The sequence below is a fragment of the Enoplosus armatus genome, chromosome 17 (genome assembly GCF_043641665.1).
Source record: "Enoplosus armatus isolate fEnoArm2 chromosome 17, fEnoArm2.hap1, whole genome shotgun sequence".
Taxonomy (NCBI): Eukaryota; Metazoa; Chordata; class Actinopteri; order Centrarchiformes; family Enoplosidae; genus Enoplosus; species Enoplosus armatus.
The window spans coordinates 3,867,833-3,880,645 of NC_092196.1; the positions used below are offsets into that span (position 1 = coordinate 3,867,833).

At 41.4% G+C, this 12,813-nt stretch overlaps 1 protein-coding gene across 1 annotated transcript; it reads right to left on the reverse strand.

Annotated features, from left to right (window-relative positions):
- Positions 1–1,243: 1,243 nt before the first annotated feature.
- On the reverse strand, positions 1,244–10,443 carry LOC139299631 (phosphoribosyl pyrophosphate synthase-associated protein 2). The gene is made up of 11 exons (XM_070922458.1): positions 10,364–10,443; positions 8,760–8,920; positions 7,251–7,303; positions 4,914–4,980; positions 4,628–4,800; positions 4,413–4,528; positions 3,985–4,040; positions 3,362–3,510; positions 3,171–3,241; positions 2,710–2,856; positions 1,244–2,629 (listed from the first exon to the last, which is right to left on the reverse strand). The coding sequence occupies exons 2-11, from the start codon at positions 8,840–8,842 to the stop codon at positions 2,471–2,473; spliced, it is 1,074 nt and encodes a 357-aa protein (XP_070778559.1). The 5' UTR covers positions 8,843–8,920; positions 10,364–10,443; the 3' UTR covers positions 1,244–2,470.
- Positions 10,444–12,813: the final 2,370 nt, after the last annotated feature.

Genomic DNA, 12,813 nt, shown 5'->3' on the forward strand with positions numbered 1-12,813 from the left:
ACAACATAAGTTATGTTGATCAAGTATAAGCTTGAAACTTTTAAGAAATTGGGGGGGGGGGGGGGGGGGGGGGGGTTGGAAGGATTAAAAATGCAAACAAAAGCACTACAGGAAATGTGGTAGTTTTGAAAAATAGTTTTTTTGTTGGAACTTTCCATCTGCTTTGTTCCATTATCCTCCTTTACCCAAATTTCACTGCATTTTGGTGCAATTTCAGTCCTTTTTTTTCTTTTTCTTTTATAACATCAACACTTGGCTTGACTTCTTCCATTACACTGATGAACTTAGAGAGACATGTCATGTGGTAGATGAATGATCACGGGCGGAGCGGTGCCAAACTGTGTGAACAGGACAATCTGACCCTTGAGTGTATCTTGGGTCTGAAACGGATTTCCTTCTCTGCCTGGTTCTGTTCCTTAGTTGATGCCACCATGTTTGTCTGAAACCAGTACCTGTCTGTAAGCATTAATAAATAAACATAAAACATGTTGAGCAACAAAAACGGGAGGGGAAATCTGATTTCACTTGAACTAATTCTTACTGGTCTCTTACTTTGGATGTGTGCATGTTTACTACCCAACCCTAGCCAACTGTCGCCATATTTAGAGAGAACTGGAGGAGGATCTCAACCTGCTGCCTTCAAGGAGGATGTCTGTATCCAGGATCCACGCTCCGTTTCACGACAGCTACATGCAGTGCTGCAAGAGGTATTCAGATCTCTTTTTTTTTTTGTTGCAAAATATTGGATAATTTGACCTCTTTCGGGCCTCCAACGGTAATATTTAAATGAAAGCACCGGAGACGTTTGGAGGGTAAATGTCTCTTTGGTGGAACTGTTAACAGCTCACGGGGGGTTCCAACGCTGCTTTAGTGAAGTGCCAGCAATCTTTTTATTGTATTTTAATGTGAAATCTAAATCTTAAAAGTGACTCCAGCGGTCACATAGATAAAAAGGAGTAAAAGTGCAGTATTTACCACTGAAATACAGTGGAGTAGAAGTATAAAATAGTATAAAATGTAGTAGGCAGTAGTACTGCCATGGAATTTCGTCCCCTCAGGATGAATTGTGATTAACTTTGGTGATCCCCTGACTTTTCATGAGGTCCAAAACTACCTGCTAAGCTAATGACATTCCCATCAGCTTCAGCTGTAAGTAGTGTGTTGCGTTAACCATGCTAACACGCTAAATTAAGATGGCGACCACCGACATTTGACCTGCTAAAATAAAAACGCCACAAAACAATCACTTTCATAGGTCATATTTATTCATATTAAGTGCTGAAAATAAATACAAAACATTTTTGGAACACATCTGGTAAAGTGACAAAGACCTGCTTCAGTCAAGTTTTGCTCATCAGAAAAAGTTTCAATTTACTTTCCCAGCGTTCGCTGCAGTTTTGGAACTTTTTTTGTGAAACTCAGGTAGAATGTGTTTTAGAAAACTTCATCAAGCTCTTTCACAATGGATTCATTTACCCATTTCCAAATGATTAAGAACAACCGCCCACCTCTGACCGGGGAGTAAAACTGCAGTGACTTCAAATCTGAGGGGACTGCCCGTTTGTGGCATGAACGAATGTAAAATATGAGCAAGCACTGAAACGATGACCATGTTATGTGGATGACTCGTGGATACATATTTCACAAGAGCACTGCCGTAAAACCAGTTTGAAACGTCCAATTACACCAGACTGAGACAATATTTCCTGTATTCATTCCAGTTTTAGCAATTTGTAGATTTGACACCAGATTAGCATCTAAGTGCTATGGCAACCAGGAGTCTAAACTAACTAGATTAGTAGCACATTCACACGCCACATGAATAAACACAAATCTGACAGAGGGTTAAACATGCACTCTGATACTAGCTCTGTTAGCTGAGACACAGTTGTGTATCGGAGTAGTGAAGGCCTGTGTGTCGTGAGGGTGTCCTGTAGAAGGCACTGGCACTCTTTCTGATACTATTAGTAAGAGGAGATTGTACTGCAAGAGACATTCGACGCTAACAAATACCATGATCTAACACTAAGATTTAACATCAACATTAGTTTCTATGGAAACACATACCGAAGAAAATGCAGACAAAAGATGGGAGAGGTGAGTGAAGGAGAGAAAAGAAACGGAGGCGCGTTCTGTTCGACGAGAGGGCAGCCGCTGGAGAGATGAGCAGTAGTTATCGTCCAATGAGGACACGGAGAAGTGTGTGTTCAGTCGCAGTCCTGTTTCACTTCCGAAAACGAGACTTATTTTTAAGGAAAGAGTGTGTATAGTAATCTTCTATATTAAGCTGCACTCAAAGGAAAAGGTTAGCGTTTCTATTTGTGTGTTATGATACAAGTAGGAAACGGATATCTGTGTGTGTTTGTGTGGCAATTTCAGTGTTTCACATTCACCTCTATGTTTCTGAAGAGATCTGAGAAGGCAAACTGTATATATATATGTATATCTATATGTGTGTGTGTGTGTGTGTTCAGTCATCCACTCCTATGTTGCGGAACAGGTAGGACATGGACTCTCCGTTGTGGATGCGGCGAATGGCCTCCGACAGGATCATGCTGATGTCGACCGTTTTGATCTTTGGACACTGGAGCTTCTGGAGCTCGTGGGGGATCGTGTTGGTCACCACCACCTGAGGGGCGGGGGGCGAGAGATGTGAGGCAGCCTAAACACTGTTGATGCTGGAGGCAGGATTTCCAAGTACACACTCACCTCGTCAATAGCCGACTCCTCTATGAACCTGGGGGCCTCGCAGGACAGGAGGCCGTGTGTCGCCATGACGTAGATCTTGTAGGCGCCCCGCTCCTTCAGCGTCTCCGCAGCTGCCACAAAACTGTCCACATCATCGATGATGTCATCCTGTGGGACAAAAAGACCTCAAGACTCAAACGAGCCAATCAACTCCCAGCACTCAGAGGAAGGTGCTGCTTCTACAGGCTGCTGTTACGGATGGGACTGTGAGGGTAACTAAGGTAAGTTTAGATTGTTCCTTTATGCATGCTGAACGGTGTATGTATTTTCACCAGATTAAAACGAGTACTAGTTAACGGTACTTTCACTGAAGTTAAATCGTTTAAACCGTTTAAAAGTGGTATCATTTTTCATCACACAGCAAAACCACGTGTTAAAAGCCACAATGATGCGTTCAAACCAATCAAACGGTTTGCTCTCACCACTATGATGGCGATGCGTCCTCCTACATCTCCTACCACAGTGATGGGGGGCTTCTCTTTAGGGATCAACACTGTAAACAGAGAGAGAGAGAGAGAGGAAAATCAGTGTGTGTGCATCTGTACATCTACCCACACATAGTAATATTCGGTTATACGGTGGATTCATCACTGTTAGCGTGTGCTTGCATTACATGGGATCTCCATGCTGGGGTGAATGGCTCCGGTGGTCTTGACGGTGGGTGGGGAGTGTCTGCCGTCTACCTGGTCTGACTCTGCGTCCTGAGCTTCACCGTGGATCACTGCTATACCCAGACGCAGCCGCTCAGCAAATGACTGAGCCCTGCGCGTACACACACACACACACATACAGGAAAATTGAAATACTACGGCTGTTCATAACAACCTACTATAAGCCTCATGGGTTAAGAGGAAGCAGAACATCAAGTCAGGAATATACAGAAATATGGAACATAACTTTTCTTTCCACAAAGCAGTCACTGTATAAAATATGAAGAGTTGTGACTTTGGCACCACCTGGTGGTGGTGTCAAAAAAAGACTGTGGCAGAGAGCAATGCATGCTGCTAAGTTAAAGCAATGCCTTCCTCAGGGAGGGAAAGAGTGGTGAAAGGGAGAACAACATAAGTTCATGATTAACATGTTAGTTAACGCAAAATACTTCTAATTCTTATTGACACAGTGCTTGTCTGCTGTGTGTTTCTGCACCTTTCTGTCTTTGCTGCTGTGACTTGTAAATTTCCCCACTGTGGGATTAACAAAGTCTAAGTCTAACAAGATTTCAGAAATCGCGCCTACCTTTTGGCAGAGGCTGGGGATTTGGCCACAATCACAGCATTTCTGTAGTCAGGGATCTGGAGGTTGGTGGGAAAAAAAGAAGAAGATATAAATTCATTGTCAGGTTTGCATGTGATTGACAGTTCGCCAACTCGCTTACCACAGTGGTAACCCAGCATTACTTCCAAGGCCAGTAATTTGTTGGTCCTGGATGCTGTCAGAGTTTAGGCTAACGCTAGCTGCTGCGTCCTGTGTTATTAGATTTTTTTTTTTATTAGATTCTGGGAAGCAACAACAAGCCAAACTTGTTACCAGAGTTAGCCTTACGTTTGGCAAACACACTCTTAAAAGCCTTTTCTCTTGTAAATTGAAACATACTGTTTGACACATCTAATTTGGAAGTCCTTTAATATGCTAATCATGTTGTGTGTGTATGCACGTGTTTTTACCTCTTCCTGTATGTACTGCAGCAGGAAGGGGGAGGCTCTCAGATTGTCCACTGGGATGTTGAAGAAGCCCTGAATCTCTTTCTGATGGAGGTCCATGGTGATCAGGTGGGTGAGACCTACACAAACAGTCGCATTATTACAACGTGGAAAACGTGTGTACAGACACGTACTCTCATGCTACGATCTGTTAAGTGCTGTAATCCCCTCCCACTTACCGGCTTTACACATCATAGAGGCAATAAGCTTGGAGACGATGGAGCCCCTCTTCCTCATCTTACACTGCTTGCTGTAGGGGAAGTACGGGAGGACGCCTGTGATGCTTCGGGCACAGGATGTCCTGCACGCGTACACCAAGATCAGCATCTCCATTATGGTGGTGTTCACATCCCTGACACAGCCGAGAGGATGGAGAGAAAAGACAGGGGATTATGAGTGGGATGCTTCAGGGGGGAAAGCCTTGGTGAAATGTGTGTGTGTGTATGTGTGCATGTTCTTTCTTACTTGGACACTGTCTGGATCACAAAGACATCTTTGCCTCGCACCGACTCCTGGATCTGTACCCGCGTTTCTATGGAAACAAAGGGGACGAAAGTATGAGAGAGCAGCGAGGAAGCACGCACGGACACACATCCGTGCACACCCTCAGGAAGCCTGCGAGGCCGGTCAACTTCATCAGAGGGCTATCTGATCCCTCCGTGCCTCTAACACCCCCCCCCCCCCACACTCCCCACCGTGAGAAACTGTAGATACTAGCATTCCACAAATGAACCTCCCACAGAACAGAGATTAGAAAACAAAATGCTTCCTAGGCAGAGCCAAATGTCCAGCAGAGGGTACAGTCTGAACTGCAATCAACCACAATGTGTTCTGTGATGCTTTCGTGATGTGGAATATTCATCTCACTACCTGTGCTACTGCTAAACAGTTGATGACAACAGGTGATCCAATACTGGACTTTTAATTAAAAAGGACCATGGAAGCTTTACATGATTTTGCCCATTAACTACAAAACAAGTATATTCTACATTCTGACTATTGTTAGACAGATTTTCCACCTTTCAGGGAGTTTTTAACTTCTCAGTACGCCAGGAACACCATCTGGCCCGTATTCGAAGGTGGCTTGAGATATGTAATCTAACCTCTTTGTTTTGTCTAACTTGCATCAGCATTGTGCGATAACGCATGTGCAAGCAGCGGCTGTTTGAAAAGTCTTCCCGAGTATTGGTAGTCTGCTGGCAAACACGTTGTACTGGCCAGCTGTATTGTCCACAAAACAAACCACAAGGTCCAGTTTGTGATTTGTTGGATACGAGTAGAGTAGTTGTTTGTGTCGTGCTCAAAACCACCTGGACTTATATGACAGCACAAATACTGTTGCAGTGGTGAAACATTTGTCAGAAAAGAAAATTCTTCTATATAACATTGCAAAAACAAAGAACTATGTCTCCTCTCCCAGACTCTACAAACAAAATCTGACACAAGAAAGGTTCTCGTCCTAAAACACACTAAAACCCAGCCAGAAAAAAAAGTCGCCAGAGCTGGAGTCTCACTTAATTTACATATACAACTGTCTTTCCTCCTCAGGGAAACCAGTAATCCTGCCTGTTATATAGCCAATAACAACTGACCTCATCATCACTATGTAAACAGAGATCTTTGACTTTTTGTCAGTGTCTACACTTTCCCATTATGAGACGATAAGCTTCCTAGCTATAGTAGCTAGCAATAGAGACACTTGCTATTGGTCTGACTGAAAATCCTGTAGCACAATCCACTGTTCATAATTCAGGTTAGTACCAAACATCAACTGACCATCTTTCTTTATACATTCCCAATGCTTCATACGTCTGGAAGCTGATTTCCTTCCCACAGTGACAGATAGGAAATCAACCTCAAAGCTTATGTAATACTTGGTAAAAGTGTTCAATGATATCCAAGTCTCTGGACATGTACAAACATTAAACCAGTAAAATGCAGGCTACAGTGTTATAACAGCAGACAACATTATATATTACGTTATGTAACTGACTGAAGTTCAAAGAAGTTGCTACTTCACACACACACGCCATTTAATATTAACAGTTAACCTGGTGACATGCACAGTGAGACAGCACTGTGATCATGTATCTGTGACCTCATAGCACTCCACCACTATCAGTCCAGCAGTCTACAGTGTCGTACATGGTCACTGCTCTGTAGGGCTGATATATATATATATATATATATATATATATTATTACACCAACGCAGACTTATAATTAGGGCTTCGACTAACAACTGTTTTCATAAAATCAATTCATCTGCGCATTATTTTCTCAATTAACTGATTAAACATTTTAAAAATGGCTCCAAGGTGACGTCCTCAACTGTCCAAAACCCGAAGATATTCACTATCAAATATTTGGCATCTTGGCTTGAATGATTATCAATAATCAAAATAGCTGACTAAATTTCTGTCAATGGACTAATTGTTTCAGCTCTACTTATAATATCCACTTTTATGCAGACGATGTAGCCTTGTGTGCACATAGCTCTTATCCAGCTCAAGCCATGTCTCGATTACAGTCTGCCTTTTTTAGTGTTCTTCAGACCTCAAACTTGTACTGAATGCTGATGAGGCAACATGCGTTTCCTTCTCAAGAACCCATAATTCTATTTTACATCTTCCGGTCACACGGTTTGTAGGTGCCTGTGTGTGGCTCACTGTTCTATTTCTTCTGCTGTACTCGGGTCTCTCTCTCGCAAAAGAGATCTTGATCTCGATGTGACAACCAGATTAAATAAAAGGTTAAAATAAGAAGTAAATATCTACACGTGCACGAGGAGACGTCATCTTACCTCTGTTAGCTTCCTGGTACACCTGCACCTTGCCAAGCTCCACCCCTAACCGCCTGAGAGAGACAAAGGGAGTAAGGAGAGGGACAGAGCTTCAGCTTCGGTTTTCAAAGTCACAAGATCTTTATTGGCATGATGGGGAAAAGCTGTTGCTGCTACAAGTTATAAAGATGAAGGAATGCTTAAAAAAAACACTGGAGTTACTTTCTCAATAATAAGAAAACATACATTTAAAAAAGAAGGAAAATACACGATAACACACTATAAATACAGATATTTATTTGTTGTTTCATTGCTTCTCTTGAGACAACCTGACCTGCTCACTCAGCAGTCTGTTAACAGTTAACATGCTGTGTTTTATATCCTCTCTCCCACACATAGCATGGAATTTAGTGTCTGATAAGCCATGGCCTGATACTTTATTTGTCCTATAAATATGACTCCTTGTGGAGTCCAGGAGTGCACTGTGTGCATTTGCAGTTTTTGTTTACACATGAAATATGGAGGGTGCTGCAACTCATCATGCAACTAGAATTGTTGTTGTAAAAAAGGTTAGTTAAGAGGTTAGTGATGAATTGTCATTGAATTCATATTATTCTAGCTGCAGGGACAATTTGCAGCTGCCATGATAAGACTGTTTCACTGCTCTGGGGTGAAGACATTATTTCACCTTAGCATCAGATTCAAACTAAATTAAAGTAAATTAGCTAGCCTGAGCATTACTATTATTTAACTTCCTTATTTTGTATAACATATTTGTATATATTATGTGTGCTTTTCTTACAAGGTTTGACAATGTTTAAGAAGCACAGAGAGCAGGATTCAAAGTAATAATATATATATATATGTGTGTGTGTGTCAACATTAACCTTTTTTCAGCAGTTAGAATGCCATAGTCAGTTGTAATAAAGAACAAACTTGATTTTATTTCTTTTTGGATAAAAAAAAGTCAAATATCTATTTTGCCACGCACACTCTGAATGTTCACTGTTTATCACTTGCTTTGCTGGAGTTGTATACACTAGCATTAGCTAATTCTGGAGCATTATGGCAAAAAAAAAAAAAAAACCCACTCTGCATTCTGATACCAAGCTGCAGGAAACACTTTGTCATTGTCAATGTGACAACTCGGCTACGCTTCGGAGTGCTAGCTCTGGTCGGGCATATTGTATTGTCAACACAATACATGTGTGTTGACACATTCATAACCCAGCGATTCAGACGGAAACACAGCACAACCAAATGGAGCTTTCACGAAGCGTAGGTGAAAAGCATGTTTCTTAACAAATATTTGGAACATTGAATGGCTGCTTCTATTTATTCAACACAAAGAAGGTGACAGACCTGTTACTGAAGGACTCATGTGGTTTGTTTACTCCAAGATAACCCGTTTTGCCTGCATTACTGTGCTCTATTTATCAATGTGTGTGTGTGTGTGTGTGTGTGTGTGTGTGTTTGTGTGTGTGTGTGTGTGTGCGCGTGTAATATGTCATCCATGCCTCCTGTACTCACTCTGCAATCCTCTTGCCCAGCTCGCGGCTGGAGGGATGGGAGTTAGCGGTGAAGATGACCAGGCCACCCTTGGTGTGGTTCATGTCTCTGGGGTCTCGGCCGCTGCTCTCCCCGCACTCAGGCAGTGGATCCCTGGGCACCCACGCTGCGCTGAGCCCTTCCTGCAGTGGAGTGAAGGTTAGTCCATGAAGATTTACAATAAGCCACTGAAAAAGCAGCTTTCTCAGATAAAAGCATAATCAATATTAACAGACCTCTTGTTGCCTCGTGGCACACAATCATGAAAGTTAACTGGAGTCACAAACAAGCACAAACTGCGGCATAATATTCTTTAAAAACAATATCCATCTTAACAGTCTGACCAGAATTTGACCACGTTATTTATGAACTTCCTGCAAGCAGCAAGGAGGAGTTCTCCTTTTACACTGAATGACAGCACTGTCTTCCCACACACAACTGCAGCTGAACCCCCCCCCCCCTACTTTTAAAAATTATTTTAAATCAATAGTTATGGGGTTCTACATTTCCATACCAAATATATTATGTGCCTCTCATAAATCCTCGAGGAACAGATGGCTTTCCTCTTTTAAGAGAGCTCATGAAATGCTTTAACTCAGGAGCCTGAAAGTAGCAGAATTTGCAATAGTCGAGATCTATTTCCTATTAAAAAAAAATCATAATCAATCATAGGATGAGTTTTCACTGTGAAGGGCCAGCAGTCTTTGCAGCATCCTTCCACCTTCAACAGTACTATCCAAAAATTCCCAAATTCCTTTTAACACCTGCTACTTCTGGTTGTACTGCTGTGCACGTGTGTGTTGACTGATTTATTGTTTTACTGCTAAAGTTTTGACTATGACTATGTATTTTCGGTTACTTTCTATCTTATTGTACAGTCTGTTTTGCTTCAAGAGGCTGTGTGTGTGTGTGTGTGTTGTGTGTCTGGCAGCATGTGTAGTGTACAGGAGGAAAAGGTTGAGAAGGTTTGTTAAACAATAACACAGAGCAAACACAAAGGCTGCACTGCAACCAGATGCCATATGCAACCATGTGCGACTTAATATAACTAGGTGCGTAATTACTATATTAAATATGTCTCTTAGCATTGCGAATGTACTTTTAGCGGGTCCATGGCGTTTAATGGCGTTTAATGGCATTTAATAGGAAATAGATCTCGTTTATCCCAACTATCAACACAGTCACGACATTAGCTTCCTCATGTTGCTAAGCTAGAAGGACAACACAGGATTTCGCCGTCTACGATGACGTATACTATTAAAGATTTTATGTCATACGAAGTTAGACCGAGTGCTAAAATTGTGGTCGCAATGACCATTACATAAAAGCAAATAAATAAAGTCAAATTAACGTCAGCTAACACTAACTGTTTGGCTGTAACACCATGAGATAGCGTTAGCTAACGTTGACACACACACGTACTAACTAACGCGATAGCTCGGAAGAAATAATCTTGTGATGGTAACGTTTTAGCGCTCAATGCGCGAATTGATTTTTCATGCATCGGAGAGCAAGTCTTCCTGCGTAGCAAGTAGAAAACAGAATGGCGACTATCAAATGAAACAAAGCACAACAATACTCCTCACCAGTTTGTGTGTTAGGTCCGGTCACAATCTGCAACCAACAGTATTACAATGTACAAGCCTCCAGCTCTTCTCAACCTGTTCCCCTCACTCCGACTGTTTGCGATGTACAGTTTTGATGGACGAACAACTCGACCAATCACAAGCCAGGAAACGGAAAAGGGTCCGCTCTTGAGATGCATTCAGGTGCTCTTTGTTAACCCGTAAACAAGAACATTTTCCAGAGAGAAGTAATTCGTAAATTGACTACTGATTGCAGTGGGGTCTAAAGTCGACACTTGATTTCAAAATACAAACGCTATTCTTTTCAAATGATTTGTATGTGTAGTTTTTCCCAATCAGAGTTTTGTCACTAAATCTAATTTCAAATTACCGACAAAATGTTACACAGAGGTTTACTACTTTCCTCAATTTCCCGAAGATCATGAACTCTACCTTCTGATGTTTCAAAAGTGAAAGAAAAAAACACCACAAATATTGGACAAAGTGTTTTTGTTTATTAGCTATTTCTTTTGTCCCTTTTCCTTTTCTTATCCTGTGTATATTCCAGCCGCTGATTTATCTTAAAATGGGCACAGAAAGTCAAATGTTTTAACTCATCATTGCTCATTCTCACAGTGAACACAACAGCCCTCCCTGGAGGTGCATGCTTTGTGACAGGCCACTTGAGGGCAGTGTGTGTTTCTGGATGCTTCACACAACATCCCCACTCCAGTTCTAGTGAACTGAAGTGACTTTCAAGTTTCAAACAAACGTGGTGTAAAAAATACTTTACTAAACAAGAGCAGCTATTCTAATCCCTTATCAATTACATACCAACATGCAGTCAAGATGAGTCACTGCAGGAAGAGATTCTTTGGGTTTGAAATGGAAAGAGATGGTATACATACATCTCATTTAGTTATGAGACACATTCAATGGGCAAAATATCTACTAAATATTTTGAAGGTGTTTTCTTATACCACCACCACTACTACTACTACTACTACTACCATCAATTAAATATGCATTTGAACAGCTCTTCTCCTGCTGCTTCTTCTTTCATCTACTTTCAAAGATTGAAGTTGTCCTTGTCCTTTGAAGCATTGCAGGTTCTCTGTGTTTGCTTGATCTCAAACAGTCCCTGTCTCGTTTGCTTGTTTGTTTTATTGATTGTGTGATAAAATAGTAATCATGCTCACAGAAAGTACCACACTATTACCACACACACACACACAGATAGAGAGAGAGAAAGAGAACAGGACTCTCTTTGAGTGTAATGTGATGCGGCTAAATGGCTCACGTTTCCTCCCTTGGACACATATTGAGTCTTGTCTCAAAATCACTCTTCCTGTCTAAAAATGCCATAAGACAGACAGTAAAGAAAGGGGGGGGGGGGGGGGGGTCTCTAAAATGAAGCATGTACTGTATGCTTCAGTGTTAATGCAGCTCCAGGGCGGCAGAGCTTCTTTTGCATTAACAGAGACAGATTTATAAATACTCTCTCACTACCATATGGGCTACTCTTCAGTGTTCTTACATAACTCACTGAATATGTGGAGGAGGCAGAGAGCAGCATCCAAGCAGCACTGCACACTGCCCACACACACACACACACACACACACACACACACACAATGGAGAGGAGAGTGGAGTTAAAAAATCTGGAGGAGGTTGGACAGAGAAAGAAGACAAGTTAGATGTTGCAGTTAGAAGTCAGGGTCAAATTCACTGACATCAGCTCTTCTCTCTCTAATTGTCTTTGCGACCATCCTCTGTAGGTTCTGTATGCAGGCTATATACATTTGCGGAGAGAATGAATTCTTGAACAGGCATTAAATTATTCCTGATATAAAAACTTTGTGTGCTCTGATATGTTACCTGAAATGGAATTTAAAGGAAAAGTTCAACATTTTGGGAAATACACTCAACTGCTTTCTTGCTGAGAGACAGATGAGAAGATTGATTCCACAGTTAATGTGAAGCTACAGCCAGCAGACAGTTAGCTTAGCTTAGCATAAAGACCACATGGGGAAACAGCTAGCTTGGCTCTGTACAAAGGTGACAAAATCTATCTACCAGCCCCTCTAAAGCTTACTAATTGAACTAAAACAACACACAGTGTTTGTGCTAAGCTAAGCTAACCTGCTGCTGGTGGTAGCTTCATATTTACTGTATAATCATGAGAGTGGTATTGATCTTTACGGCTAACTGTTGGCAAGAAAGGGAACACAATGCATTTGCTAAAATGACAAAATATTCCTTAAAAACAGAAAGTGCAAACAAAATATAGAAAATTGATTTAAAACTGAAAACAAAATAAAAATAAAGAAAAAGTAAATGAAAATCCTTCTAAGATCACAAGATAATTTTTGATCTTTCAGAAATGAGCAACACAGCTGCTGGAATATTACCATTTGGTTAAGGCAATGACTGAAAAGAATGGGTGATTCCTTTTTTGTGGAATACCAGAT